Genomic DNA, 15078 nt, shown 5'->3' with positions numbered 1-15078 from the left:
TCCCACTCCAATCCCATTTCCCCCAGTCCATTCCCAGTTCTCCCAGTCCAATCCCAGTCCAATCCCAGTCCTCCCAGTCCAATCCCATTTTTCCCAGTCCAATCCCAGTCCTCCCAGTCCAATCCCAGTCCAATCCCAGTCCTCCCAGTCCAATCCCATTTTTCCCAGTCCAATCCCATTTTTCCCACTCCAATCCCAGTCCTCCCAGTCCAATCCCAGTCCAATCCCATTTTTCCCAGTCCAATCCCATTTTTCCCAGTCCAATCCCAGTCCATTCCCAGTCCAATCCCAGTCCAATCCCAGTCCATTCCCAGTCCTCCCAGTCCAATCCCAGTCCAATCCCAGTCCTCTCAGTCCATTCCCAGTCCTCCCAGTCCAATCCCATTTCCCCCAGTCCATTCCCAGTCCCCCCAGTCCCATCCCCGATTTCCCGGGAATTTTCCCGGCCTTGGGCCTTTTTTCCAAGGAAGAATCTCCGCAGCCGCCTCAGCTTTAGCATCAATTCTTTTTTTTTTCTTTTTTTTCTCCTTTTTTTTCCTTTTTTTTTTTTCTCTTCTTTCCGTGATTTTTTAAATTTTTATTTTTTTTTCTTTTATTTTTCCCGGGAGGGGGGGAGGGGCAAGGGGGGGGGGGGAGGGGAATTCCTGGAGCTTTTTTTATTTTTTTTCTTTCTTTTCCTCATGCACTAAAAAATAAAAACCCCGAAAATAAAAATTAAAAAAAGAAAAAATCCCCGGGGGGAAAAAAGGACAAAAAAAAAAATTCCCACCAAAATCCATCCAAAAAAACCCGGAATTTTGGGATTTTTAAATTTTTTCCCCAAGGATTTTCCATTGAAAAATCCCCAAAAAATCCAATTTTTCGAAGAGCTCCGGCGGGAATTTTGTGGGGTTTTTTTTAATTTTTGGGGCGATTTTCGTCGCGTTTTTCTCTCTTTTTTTTCTCCTTTTTCATTTCAGTTTCTGATTCATTATTTCAACAATAACTTAACGCCGCCTCCAAAACTCCTCCCCAAGTTTGGTTTCCATCCGTTTTTTAGGGATTTCTCCCCAAAAAAACCCCCCAAAAAAACCCAAAAAGTGGGAAAAAAACCCCAAATTTTGGGGGAAAAAAAAAAACCACCAAAAAAAATAATGAAAGAATTTAAAATAAAACCCCCAAATTCAGGAATTTTGGCCCAAAACTCCGCCCCGGAATGTGGCAGGAAAAGGAGGAAAACGGGAATTTTTTAGTGGTTTTGTGGGTTTTTTTTCCTTTTTCCTTTTTCCCCAGGTTTCGATGGATTTTCCTTCGTTTTATTGGTTTTTTCTTTTTCTTTTCCCCTCTCGGCACCAAAATTCCCCCAAAAGGCTCCTGGGGCTGAAACATTTTGATTCCTCGTGTGAAAAAAAACCTTTTTTTGGGGGGAAAAACCCAATTTTTGGCCTTTTTCCTGATTTTTCACGTGAAAAAAAAAACGATTTTTTTTTGCCTTTTTCCCGATTTTTCATGTGAAAAAAACCAAAATTTTTTTTGCCTTTTTCCCGATTTTTCAGGTGAAAAATCCCAATTTTTTTTTTGCCTTTTTCCTGATTTTTCATGTGAAAAAACCCCAATTTTTTTTTGCCTTTTTCCCAATTTTTCACGTGAAAAAAACCCTTTTTTTGGGAAAAAAAAAACCCCAATTTTTTTTGGGAAAAAAACCCTCAATTTTTTTACCTTTTTCCCATCTGATTTTTCACGCGATAAAAAACCCTTTTTCGGGGGGAAAAAATCCCTTTTGAGATAAAAAAACCCAATTTTTTTTTTTTTTTTGCCTTGTCCCCCATTTTTCATGTGAAAAAAACCTCCAATTTTTGGGGAAAAAACCCCCAATTTTTGGGGAAAAAAACCCCAATTTTTGGAGAAAAAACCCCCAATTTTTGAAGAAAAAACCCCAATTTTTTGGGGAAAAAAAACCCCAATTTTTTTGCCTTTTTCCATTTTTTTTTTCAAAATCGTAAATCCGGGAATTGGAGCCTTTTCCTTTTTTTTTTTTATTCTTTTGGGGAATTTTGCGCCTTTTTCGGGGGATTTCGGGGGCGTCTTAAAGTGCGAAGAGACCCGGGGAGGTCCCGGCGGTACCGTCAAAACTCCGGGACCCCCAAATTCCCCCAAAATCCCCCCAAAAATTCCCCCCAAAACCCCCCAGCTCCGACCCCTCCCCCCGGGCCTCCAAAACTTCCGTTTTGTTTTGTTTTGTTTTTTCCCCGATTTTTGGGGAATTCGCCCCAAAATTCCGTCCTGTAGGGGGCGTGGTCTCCCGTAAGTGCTTTTGGGGGGAAATCCGGGATTTTGGGGGATTTTGGGGATTTTGGGGGGATTTGGGGGGGTGGGGGGGGGCTGAGGAGCCACGGTGGCCTCAGGTGACCTTTGGGTGACCTTTGGGTGGCCTCAGGTGACCTTTGGTGGCCTCAGGTGACCTTTGGGTGACCTTTGGGTGGCCTCAGGTGACCTTTGGGTGACCTTTGGGTGGCCTCAGGTGACCTTTGGTGGCCTCAGGTGACTTTTGGTGGCCTCAGGTGACCTTTGAGTGACCTTTGGGTGGCCTCAGGGTGACCATTGATGACCTCTGGTGTCCTCAGGGTGACCTTTAGATGACCACTGGTGGCCTTGGGTGACCTTTGGGTGACCTTTGGGCCACCTGGGCTGGACTTTGGGCCACCTTGGATGACCCTCAGGCCACCTCGAATGACCATTAGACCACCTCGAATGACCATTGGCCCACCTTGGATGACCCTTGGGCCACCTCAAATGACCCTTGGGCCACCCTGACCCACCTTGGATGACCCTCAGGCCACCTTGAATGACCATTGGACCACCGTGGATGACCCTCAGGCCACCTCAAATGACCCTTGGACCACCCCGACCCACCTCAAATGACCCTTGGGCCACCTCAAATGACCCTTGGCCCACCCTGAATGACCTTTGGGCCACCCTGACCCACCTTGAATGACCCTTGGCCCACCTCAAATGACCCTTGGGCCATCCCGACCCACCTCGGATGACCATTGGACCACCCTGACCACCCTGGATGACCCTCAGGCCACCTTAGATGACCCTCAGGTCACTCTGGACCACCTCGGATGACCCTTGGGCCACCTTGAATGACCTTTGGGCCACCCTGACCCACCTTGAATGACCCTTGGCCCACCTCAAATGACCCTTGGGCCATCCCGACCCACCTCGGATGACCATTGGACCACCTTGACCACCCTGGATGACCCTCAGGCCACCTTAGATGACCCTCAGGTCACTCTGGACCACCTCGGATGACCCTTGGGCCACCTCAAATGACCCTTGGCCCACCTTGAATGACCCTTGGGCCACCTCAAATGACCCTTGAGCCACCCTGACCCACCTTGGATGACCCTCAGCCCACCTTGGATGACCATTGGACCACCGTGGATGACCCTCAGGCCACCTCAAATGACCCTTGGACCACCCCGACCCACCTCAAATGACCCTTGGGCCACCTCAAATGACCCTTGGCCCACCCTGAATGACCTTTGGGCCACCCTGACCCACCTTGGATGACCCTCAGCCCACCTTGGATGACCATTGGACCACCGTGGATGACCCTGAGGCCACCTCAAATGACCCTTGGGCCATCCCGACCCACCTCGGATGACCATTGGACCACCCTGACCACCTCGGATGACCATTGGACCACCCTGACCACCCTGGATGACCCTCAGGCCACCTTAGATGACCCTCAGGTCACTCTGGACCACCTCGGATGACCCTCCGACCACCTCGAGTGACCCTTTGACCACCCTGGATGACCCTCCGGCCACCCCCGTCCCCGTTTCCACGCCCCTTTATTTCGGGGTGGGGGCGTCACCTCGGCCCCCCCAAAGTCCTGGAGAAGAACCGGCCCCGCCGACACCCCGACCCCCCGCAGCGTCCGGCCAGAGTGACCACGACACCGCCCCGGGGTGGACGTTCCGTCCGGAGAGTGACCACAACCCCCCCCCCCCCGGGGTGGACGGATATTCTGTCCGGAGAGTGACCACAACCCCTCTCTTGGGTGGGGTGGACACCCCAGTGGTCACTCCAGGCCATTCCAGTGGGCCCCAGCGGTCACTCCACGCCACCCCAGTGGTCACTCCACGCCACCCCAGTGGTCACTCCAGGCCACCCCAGCGGTCACTTCAGGCCTCCAAGGGCTCTGGCAGCAGTCAGAGTGACCACAACCCCTCCCTTGGGTGGGGTGGACACCCCAGCGGTCACTCCAGGCCGCCCCAGCGGTCACTTCACGCCTCCAAAGGCTCCAGCGGTGGTGAGAGTGACCAAACCCCCCCCCCCCCCTCCCCCTTGGATGAGCGGACACCCCAGCGGTCACTCCACGCCACCCCAGCGGTCACTTTCAGACCATCCCTGCGGTCACTTCACGCCTCCAAAGGCTCCGGCGGCGGCCAGAGTGACCAAACACCATCCCGAGAGTGACCACAAACCCTCCCCCCCCACCCAAGTCCCCCCACCACCTTTGGGTGGGGTGGACACCTCAGCGGTCACTCCAGGCCGCCCCAGCGGTCACTCCAGGCCGCCCCAGCGGTCACTCCAGGCCGCCCCAGCGGTCACTCCGGACCATCCTAGTGGTCACTCCGGACCATCCTAGTGGTCACTCCGGACCATCCTAGTGGTCACTCCGGACCATCCCAGCGGTCACTTCAGGCCTCCAAAGGCTCCGGCGGCTGCGGCGACGGCGTCCGAGGAGGAGAGGGCGGGCCCGGGGGCGGGGCGGGGCCGGCGGGCGGGGCGGGGCCGGGCGAGCCGGGCGTGTCCGGAGGCGGCCGGCCGGGCGGGAAGAAGAAGGGGCACTGGTGGATGAAGAGTTCGATGATTGTCTGGTAGGTCCTGGTGGCCGTCAGAGCGTCCATGGTGCTGAAGTCCGGCCGCATCAGCGTGGGCCAGAAGCAGATGGAAAGGTTCTCGCTGGTCATCAGGTTGACGCGGTGCTGCTGGCTCACCCTGGAGTGGACAACGCCGGGAAGCGGTCACTCGGCGGTCAGCAGGTCCCGAAAAAAACCCCGAAAACGCAAAAATTCCCATCAAAATCGGCCGGAAAATGACCAAAAAACCGCCCAGGACAGGTTCCTGCTGACCATCAGGTTCCTGCTGACCATCACGGTCACCACGGAGTGGACACGGACACAGTGGTCACTCGGCGGTCAGCAGGTCCCGAAAAAATCCCCGAAAACGCAAAAATTCCCATCAAAATCGGCCGGAAAATGACCAAAAAACCACCCAGGACAGGTTCCTGCTGACCACCGGGGTCACCGTGGAGTGGACACGGGCAGAGTGGTCACTCGGCGGTCAGCAGGTCCCGAAAAAACCCAAAACTGCCAAAATTCCCATCAAAATGACCCAAAAATGACCCAAAAAATGACCAAAAAACTCCCCAGGACAGGTTCCTGCTGACCATCAGGTTCCTGCTGACCATCACGGTCACCACGGAGTGGACACGGGCAGAGTGGTCACTCGGTGGTCAGCAGATCCCAAAAAAACCCAAAACTGCCAAAATTCCCATCAAAATCGTCCGGAAAATGACCAAAAAACCGCCCAGGACAGGTTCCTGCTGACCACCAGGGTCACCGTGGAGTGGACACGGGCAGAGTGGTCACTCGGTGGTCAGCAGATCCCAAAAAAAACCCAGAACTGCAAAAATTCCCATCAAAATGACCCAAAAGTGACCAAAAAATGACCAAAAAACTCCCCAGGACAGGTTCCTGCTGACCACCAGGTTCCTGCTGACCACCGGGGTCACCACGGAGTGGACACGGGCAGAGTGGTCACTCGGCGGTCAGCAGGTCCCAAAAAAAACCCAAAACTGCCAAAATTCCCATCAAAATGACCCAAAAATGACCCAAAAATGACCAAAAAAAGACCAAAAAATCCCCCAGGACAGGTTCCTGCTGACCATCAGGTTCCTGCTGACCACCGGGGTCACCGCGGAGTGGACACGGGCAGAGTGGTCACTCGGCGGTCAGCAGGTCCCGAAAAAAACCCAAAACTGCAAAAATTCCCATCAAAATCGTCCGGAAAATGACCAAAAAACCGCCCAGGACAGGTTCCTGCTGACCATCAGGTTCCTGCTGACCATCACGGTCACCACGGAGTGGACACGGACACAGTGGTCACTCGGCGGTCAGCAGGTCCCGAAAAAAACCCAAAACTGCAAAAATTCCCATCAAAATCGGCCGGAAAATGACCAAAAAACCACCCAGGACAGGTTCCTGCTGACCATCAGGTTCCTGCTGACCATCACGGTCACCACGGAGTGGACACGGACACAGTGGTCACTCGGCGGTCAGCAGGTCCCGAAAAAAACCCAAAACTGCAAAAATTCCCATCAAAATCGGCCGGAAAATGACCAAAAAACCACCCAGGACAGGTTCCTGCTGACCATCAGGTTCCTGCTGACCACCGGGGTCACCGTGGAGTGGACACGGGCAGAGTGGTCACTCGGCGGTCAGCAGGTCCCGAAAAAACCCAAAACTGCCAAAATTCCCATCAAAATGACCCAAAAGTGACCAAAAAATGACCAAAAAACTCCCCAGGACAGGTTCCTGCTGACCATCAGGTTCCTGCTGACCACCGGGGTCACCACGGAGTGGACACGGGCAGAGTGGTCACTCGGTGGTCAGCAGATCCCAAAAAAACCCAAAACTGCCAAAATTCCCATCAAAATCGTCCGGAAAATGACCAAAAAACCGCCCAGGACAGGTTCCTGCTGACCACCAGGGTCACCGTGGAGTGGACACGGGCAGAGTGGTCACTCGGTGGTCAGCAGATCCCAAAAAAACCCAGAACTGCAAAAATTCCCATCAAAATGACCCAAAAGTGACCAAAAAATGACCAAAAAACTCCCCAGGACAGGTTCCTGCTGACCACCAGGTTCCTGCTGACCACCGGGGTCACCACGGAGTGGACACGGGCAGAGTGGTCACTCGGCGGTCAGCAGGTCCCGAAAAAAACCCAAAACTGCCAAAATTCCCATCAAAATGACCCAAAAATGACCCAAAAATGACCAAAAAAAGACCAAAAAATCCCCCAGGACAGGTTCCTGCTGACCATCAGGTTCCTGCTGACCACCGGGGTCACCGCGGAGTGGACACGGGCAGAGTGGTCACTCGGCGGTCAGCAGGTCCCGAAAAAAACCCAAAACTGCCAAAATTCCCATCAAAATCGTCCGGAAAATGACCAAAAAACCGCCCAGGACAGGTTCCTGCTGACCATCAGGTTCCTGCTGACCATCACGGTCACCACGGAGTGGACACGGGCAGAGTGGTCACTCGGTGGTCAGCAGATCCCAAAAAACCCAAAACTGCCAAAATTCCCATCAAAATGACCCAAAAATGACCCAGAAATTCTCCTGGAGAGGTTCTCGCTGACCACCAGGTTCCTGCTGACCACTGGGGTCACCGCGGAGTGGACATCGCCCAAGTGACCGCTCCGCGATGGACAAATCCCAACAAAACCTCAAAAATTGTCCAAAAAACAAACAAAAGGCCAAAATGGAAAATTCCCCTGAAATTTAAAGAATTCCCCAAATTCCGTGAAAAATCGGGAAACGGCAAAAAAAATTCCCAAGAAAAGAAAACGTCGGGAAAAAAATTTCAAAGAAATCTCAAAAAATTCCCCCCCAAAAAAATCTCGGAAAGTTTTCGAAAAATTGTCAAAAAAAAAACCCCGAAAAAATTTACAAGAAAAGCGATAAAAAATCGTCCAAAAAATCGCCAAAAAATTTACCAAAAAACACCAAAAAAATCCTCAAAAAATCGCCAAAAAATCACCCAAAAATTGCAGAAAAAAAATCCCCAAAAATTCAAGAAAAAATTCCCAAAATTCCCCAAATTTTTCCGAATTTTCCCAAAACTTGCCCTGACCTGTTGAGGTGCGCGAGGACGGATTTGAACCAAATACACAAACCTGAAAAAATCGCCAAAAAATCCAGAAAATTCCCAAAAAATTCGCCAAAAAATCTCCAAAAATTTTGCAAAAAAACCCCCAAAAATCTCCAAAAAAACCTCAAAAAATTTACAAATAAAACCCCCAAAAATTAAAAAGAAAAATCACAAAGAATTCCCCAAAAGATCCGCCAAAAATCGCAAAAAAATTCCCAAAAATCACCAAAAAATTCCCAAAAAATTCCCAAAAAATTCCCAAAAATTCCCAAATTCCCCCGAATTCTGCCCTGACCTGTTGAGGTGCGCGAGGACGGATTTGAACCAAACACACACACCTGAAAAAATAAACCCCTGGAAAAAATCGCCAAAAAATCACAAAAAATCACAAAAAAATTCCGAAAATTTCCAAAAAATTTCCAAAAAATTCCCAGAAAATCCCAGATTTCCCCAAATTCTGCCCTGACCTGTTGAGGTGCGCGAGGACGGATTTGAACCAAACACACACACCTGAAAAAAATAAATCCCTGAAAAAAATCGCCAAAAAATCACAAAAAATCACAAAAAAACGCAAAAAAATTTCCAAAAATTCCCAAAAAATTTCCAAAAAATTCCCAGAAAATTCCCAGAAATTCCCAGATTCCCCCGAATTCTGCCCTGACCTGTTGAGGTGCGCGAGGACGGATTTGAACCAAACACACACGCCTGAAAAAATAAACCCCTGAAAAAAATCGCCAAAAAATCACAAAAAATCACAAAAAAATTCTGAAAATTCCCAAAAAATTCCCAAAAAATTCCCAAAAAATTCCCAAAAAATTCCCCAAATTTCCACAGATTCCCCCGAATTCTGCCCTGACCTGTTGAGGTGCGCGATGACGTATTTGAAGACCTCGTAGTTCTCGCGGGGGAATTTCCTCAGGACGTCCCTCAGCGCCAGCAGCTTCTGCTCGCGGTCGTTGATCTCTGAAAAAAACGGGAATTTTCGGTCAAAAACGGGGAATTTGGGGTCAAAAACGGGGAATTTGGGGATTTTGGGGTGAAATATTGGGAGTTTGGGGTCAAACTTGGGGATTTTTGGAGAAAAAATGGGGATTTGTGGTGAAAAATGGGAATTTTCGGGGTGGAATGATGGGGGGTTGGGATTTGGGGTCAGAAATGGGATTTTGGGGGAAATTGGGATTTTTGGGGAAAAAAACGGGGATTTTGGGGGAAAAATGGAAAATTTTGGGGGGAGAATGGGAATTTTGGGTCAAAACCAGGGAATTTTGGGGAAAAATGGGGATTTTTGAGTGAAATCTTGGGGATTTTTTGGGTCAAAAATTGGAGTTTTGGGGGAAAAAAAACCGGGGATTTGGGGGGAAAATGGAAAATTTTGGGGTGAAATTATCGGGATTTTGGGGGGAAAAAATCGGGATTTTTAGGGGAAGAATTGAGATTTTTGGGGTCAGAAACCTGGATTTGGGGTGAAAAATGGGGATTTGGGGGAAAAATTGGGATTTTGGAGCGAAATATTGGGGGGGTTGGGCGGGAAATTGGGGAATTTTGGGGGAAAAAAACGGGAATTTGGGGAGAAAAATGGAAAATTTTGGGGGGGAAATGAGGATTTTGGGGGAAAACCAGGGAATTTTGGGGAAAATGGAGATTTTTGGGTGAAATATTGGGGATTTCTGGGTCAAAAATTGGAGTTTTGGGGGAAAAAAAACCCAGGATTTTGGGTCAAAACAGGAATTTTGGGGAAAATGGGGATTTTTGGGGTGAAAAAGGGGAAATTTGGGGGGAAAAATGGGAATTTTGGGGACAGAACTGGGGATTTTGGGGGGAAAATGGGGATTTTTGGGTGAGAAATGGAGTTTTGGGGTAAAAAATGGGAAATTTGGGCTGAAAAATGGGGAAATTTGGGGTAAAATGGGAATTTTTGGGGACAGAACTGGGGATTTTGGGGGGAAAATGGGGATTTTGGGGGAAAAATGGGGATTTTGGGGTGAAAAATGGAGTTTTGGGGTGAAAAATGGGAAATTTGGGCTGAAAATTGGGGAAATTTGGGGGAAAAATGGGAATTTTTGGGGACAGAACTGGGGATTTTGGGGGGAAAATGGGGATTTTGGGGGGAAAATGGGGATTTTGGGCTGAAAATTGGGGAAATTTGGGGGGAAAATGGGAATTTTTGGGGACAGAACTGGGGATTTTGGGGGGAAAATGGAGATTTTGGGGTGAAAAAGGGGAAATTTGGGCTGAAAAATGGGGAAATTTGGGGGGAAAATGGGAATTTTTGGGGACAGAACTGGGGATTTTGGGGTCAAAAACCATCAGGAGGAATTTTGGGATCTCTTGGGTGTCCCCAAGACAACCCTGGGAATGGGCTGGGCGTTGATGAGAAATTAATGAGCAATTAACGAGGAAAGCCAGGAGGAATTAACGAAGGGTTAATGAGGAACGGAGGAGGAATTAATGAAGAAATTCTGAGGAATCCAAGAAGAATTTTGGGATCTCGATGTTCCCAAAGAACAAACCTGGGAATGAGCTGGGAACGCTGGGAACGACCGAACGGAACCGGGACCAATTAACCACCAATTAACCACTAATTAACCGCTAATTAATGAGTGATAATTGATGAATTAGGGACTCACTGTGAGCCTCAACCAGCTCCACCTGCCTGGGGACTCCAAAATAAAACTGGGAATGCTGGGAATGGGCCCGGATTAATTAACTATCAATCACCAATTAACCAGTAATTACCCACTAATTAATGAGTGATAATTGATGAATTAGGGACTCACTGTGAGCCTCGACCAGCTCCACCTGCCTGGGGACCCCAGAATAAAACTGGGAATGCTGGGAATGACCGAACCGGACCGGGACCAATTGCCCACCAATTAACCACCAATTAACCACTAATTAACCACTAATTAACCACTAATTAACCGCTAATTAATGAGTGATAATTGATGAATTAGGGACTCACTGTGAGCCTCGACCAGCTCCACCTGCCTGGGGACTCCAAAATAAAACTGGGAATGCTGGGAATGGGCCCGGATTAATTAACTATTAATCACCAATTAACCAGTAATTACCCAGTAATTAATGAGTGATAATTGATGAATTAGGGACTCACTGTGAGCCTCGACCAGCTCCACCTGCCTGGGGACCCCAGAATAAAACTGGGAATGCTGGGAATGACCGAACCGGACCGGGACCAATTGCCCACCAATTAACCACCAATTAACCACTAATTAACCACTAATTAACCACTAATTAACCGCTAATTAATGAGTGATAATTGATGAATTAGGGACTCACTGTGAGCCTCGACCAGCTCCACCTGCCTGGGGACTCCAAAATAAAACTGGGAATGCTGGGAATGACCGAACCGGACCGGGACTAATTGCCCACCGATTAACCAGTAATTACCCGCTAATTAACGAGGGCTAATTAACGAACTCGGGACTCACTGTGGGCCTCGACCAGCTCGAGCTGCATGGCGTAGGGCACCAGGGGCTCGGGCAGCTCCGAGAAGAAACTTTTCATGGCTCCGGCCACGGTGTTGACGGTGAAATCCTTCTCGGCCAGGTCCAGGCCGTGATCTGCGGGAGAGAGGCCGGAATTCTGGGGGATTTGGGGTCCGGGAAAAGGGGGATTTATCCCAAAAATCCCTCGGGAATTGGGGAAAAATCCCGGGAAAACGGGGAGGAAAAAAACCGGGAATTTCGGCCTTAAAATCCGGAATTTCGGGCTGAAAATCGTGAATTTCTACCCCAAAAATCCCGGGAATTCTGGGGGATTTGGGGTCCGGGAAAAGGGGGATTTATCCCAAAAATCCCTCGGCAATCGGGGAAAAATCCCGGGAAAACGGGGAGAAAAAAAACGGGAATTTTGGCCTTAAAATCCGGAATTTCGGGCTGAAAATCGTGAATTTCTACCCCAAAATCCCGGGAATTCTGGGGGATTTGGGGGTCTGGGAAAAGGGGGATTTATCCCAAAAATCCCTCGGGAATCGGGGAAAAATCCCGGGAAAACGGGGAGGAAAAAAAACGGGAATTTTGGCCTTAAAATCCGGAATTTCGGGCTGAAAATCGTGAATTTCAACCCCAAAATCCCGGGAATTCTGGGGGATTTGGGGGTCTGGGAAAAGGGGGATTTATCCCAAAAATCCCTCGGGAATTGGGGAAAAATCCCGGGAAAATGGGGAGGAAAAAAACCGGAATTTTGGCCTTAAAATCCGGAATTTCGGGCGGAAAAATGTGAATTTCTACCCCAAAATCCCGGGAATTCTGGGGGATTTGGGGGGTCCGGGAAAAGGGGGATTTATCCCAAAAATCCCTCGGGAATTGGGGAAAAATCCCGGGAAAACGGGGAGAAAAAAAACGGGAATTTTGGCCTTAAAATCCGGAATTTCGGGCGGAAAAATGTGAATTTCAACCCCAAAATCCCGGGAATTCTGGGGGATTGGGGGGTCCGGGAAAAGGGGGATTTATTCCAAAAATCCCTCGGGAATTGGGGAAAAATCCCGGGAAAACGGGGAGAAAAAAACCAGGAATTTTGGCCTTAAAATCCGGAATTTCGGGCGGAAAAATGTGAATTTCAACCCCAAAATCCCGGGAATTCTTTGGGATTTGCGGTTCTAAAATTCATGGAATTCTGAGGAATTCCCCGAAAAATGTGGGGGGAAAAAAATAAAGGGAATTCCAGCCCCAAAATCCCCAAATCTTTGGGCACGGGGCCCAAAACCCGCCGAGAATTGGGGTAAAACGGCGGGAATCCCGTCCGTTTCGAGGGAATTTGGGATTTTTCCAGGATTTTTCCGGGATTTTCCAGGATTTTGGGGGGATTTTCAGGATGCGCGGCAGGATTGGGGTGAAACTCCTCCCAAAGATCGGGGTAAAAGCGCGGGAATTTCGTTACTTCGGAGGGAATTTTTGGGATTTTTTGGGGATTTTTTTGGGATTTTGGGGGGTGGATCTTTTGGGATTTTGGGGGAATTTTTTGGGATTTGGGGATGGATTTTTTGGGATTTTGGGGGTTGGAGTTTTTGGGATTTGGGGGTTGGATTTTTTGGGATTTGGGGGGAATTTTTTGGGATTTTGGGGGTGGATTTTTTGGGATTTGGGGGGTGGATCTTTTGGGATTTGGGGGTGGATTTTTTGGGATTTTGGGGTGGATTTTTTGGGATTTTGGGGGTGGATTTTTTGGGATTTTGGGGATGGATTTTTTGGGATTTGGGGGTTGGATTTTTTGGGATTTTGGGGTTGGATTTTTTGGGATTTGGGGGTGGATTTTTTGGGATTTGGGGGTGGATTTTTTGGGATTTTGGGGATGGATATTTTGGGATTTTGGGGGTTGGATTTTTTGGGATTTTGGGGTTGGATTTTTTGGGATTTGGGATGGATTTTTTGGGATTTGGGGGTTGGATTTTTTGGGATTTTGGGGTTGGATTTTTTGGGATTTGGGGGTGGATTTTTTGGGATTTGGGGGTGGATTTTTTGGGATTTTGGGGATGGATTTTTTGGGATTTTGGGGATGGATTTTTTGGGATTTTGGGGGGAGCTGCAGGATTTTGGTGAAACTCCCCCCCGAAATTGCCAAAAAACTGGGGTAAACCCGGGGGAATTTCGTTACTTTAGAGGGAATTCGGGATTTTCTTTGGGTTTTTTGGGATCTTGGGGTGGATTTGGGGGGAATTTCCCAGGGTTTTGGGAATTCTGGGGGGTTACCCTGGTCGAACTGGCGCTGCAGACTCTCCATCTCCGACTTGTTGCCGCTGACTCGGTAAATCCCCTCCGTGCTCAGCCCTGAAAAATTAAAATAAATTAGAAAAAATTCACCGATTTTGGCTTTTTTTCCCCCGTTTTGATTTTTTTCCACGTTCCTCACAAGGTTTGAGCGGATTTTTGGGAGATTTTCCAGTGACTTTGGGGAAAAAAGGAGGGAAAAAACCAAAAAAAAGGCACAAAAATTCCTTAAAACCACCAAAATCGCTTTAAAAAATGTCCCAAAAAACCCCAAATGCCAAAAAATTCCCCCAAATTCCCAAAATTTTCCCAAAGTGGCCCCCGACGCACCGACGGCCTCGATGTACTGGATGCAGCGCTCGATGAACCCAAAAAACCCCAAAAACCCCCAAAAAACCCCAAAAAACCCTTAAAAAACCCTTAAAAATCCCAAAAAATTCCCAAAAATTCCCAATTTTTTCCCAGATTTTCCCAAGCTGCTCCCCGGCGCACCGATGGCCTCGATGTACTGGATGCAGCGCTCGATGAACCCAAAAAACCCCCAAAAAACCCCAAAAAACCCCCAAAAACCCTTAAAAAATCCCAAAAAATCCCAAAAATTCCCCAAAAATTCCCAAAAATTCCCAATTTTTTCCCAGATTTTCCCAAGCTGCTCCCCAGCGCACCGATGGCCTCGATGTACTGGATGCAGCGCTCGATGAACCCAAAAAACCTCAATAAACCCCAAAAAATCCCCAAAAAACCCTTAAAAAATCCCAAAAATTCCCAAAAATTCCCAAATTTCTCCCAAATTTCCCCAAGCTGCTCCCTGGCGCACCGATGGCCTCGATGTACTGGATGCAGTGCTCGATGAATCCAGAAAACCCCAAAACCCCCAAAAAACCCTTAAAAAATCCCAAAAAATCCCAAAAATTCCCAAAAAATTCCCAAAAATTCCCAATTTTTTCCCAGATTTCCCCAAGCTGCTCCCCGGCGCACCGATGGCCTCGATGTACTGGATGCAGAGCTCGATGAACCCAAAAAACCTCAATAAACCCCAAAAAATCCCCAAAAAACCCTTAAAAAATCCCAAAAATTCCCAAAAATTCCCAAATTTCTCCCAAATTTCCCCAAGCTGCTCCCCGGCGCACCGATGGCCTCGATGTACTGGATGCAGCGCTCGATGAACCCAAAAAACCCCAAAAAACCCCCAATAAACCCTTGAAAAATCCCAAAAAATCCCAAAAATTCCCAAAAAATTCCCAAAAATTCCCAAATTTCTCCCAGATTTTCCCAAGTTGCTCCCCGGCGCACCGATGGCCTCGATGTACTGGATGCAGCGCTCCATGAACCCAAAAAACCCCCAAAAATCCCCAAAACCCCCCAAAAAACCCTTAAAAAATCCCCAAAAAATCCCAAAAAATCCCAAAAAATTCCCAAAAAAT

The 15078-nt window shown here is 48.5% G+C and overlaps 1 protein-coding gene across 1 annotated transcript; it reads right to left on the bottom strand.

The window, feature by feature from the left end:
* Positions 1–889: 889 nt before the first annotated feature.
* On the bottom strand, positions 890–14177 carry LOC136305504 (rho GTPase-activating protein 35-like). Its single transcript, XM_066208748.1, has 5 exons — positions 14147–14177; positions 13637–13714; positions 11378–11509; positions 8786–8891; positions 890–4992 (listed from the first exon to the last, which is right to left on the bottom strand). Exons 2-5 carry the CDS (start codon positions 13665–13667, stop codon positions 4692–4694), a joined length of 570 nt encoding a protein of 189 aa, XP_066064845.1. The 5' UTR covers positions 13668–13714; positions 14147–14177; the 3' UTR covers positions 890–4691.
* Between the last annotated feature and the right edge of the window lie 901 nt (positions 14178–15078).

Source organism: Chamaea fasciata, unplaced genomic scaffold (assembly GCF_029207755.1).
Source record: "Chamaea fasciata isolate MVZ Bird 193981 ecotype frontalis unplaced genomic scaffold, bChaFas1.0.hap1 SCAF_457, whole genome shotgun sequence".
NCBI classification, from domain to species: Eukaryota; Metazoa; Chordata; class Aves; order Passeriformes; family Sylviidae; genus Chamaea; species Chamaea fasciata.
This window is presented reverse-complemented; position numbering and strand designations above follow the sequence as displayed.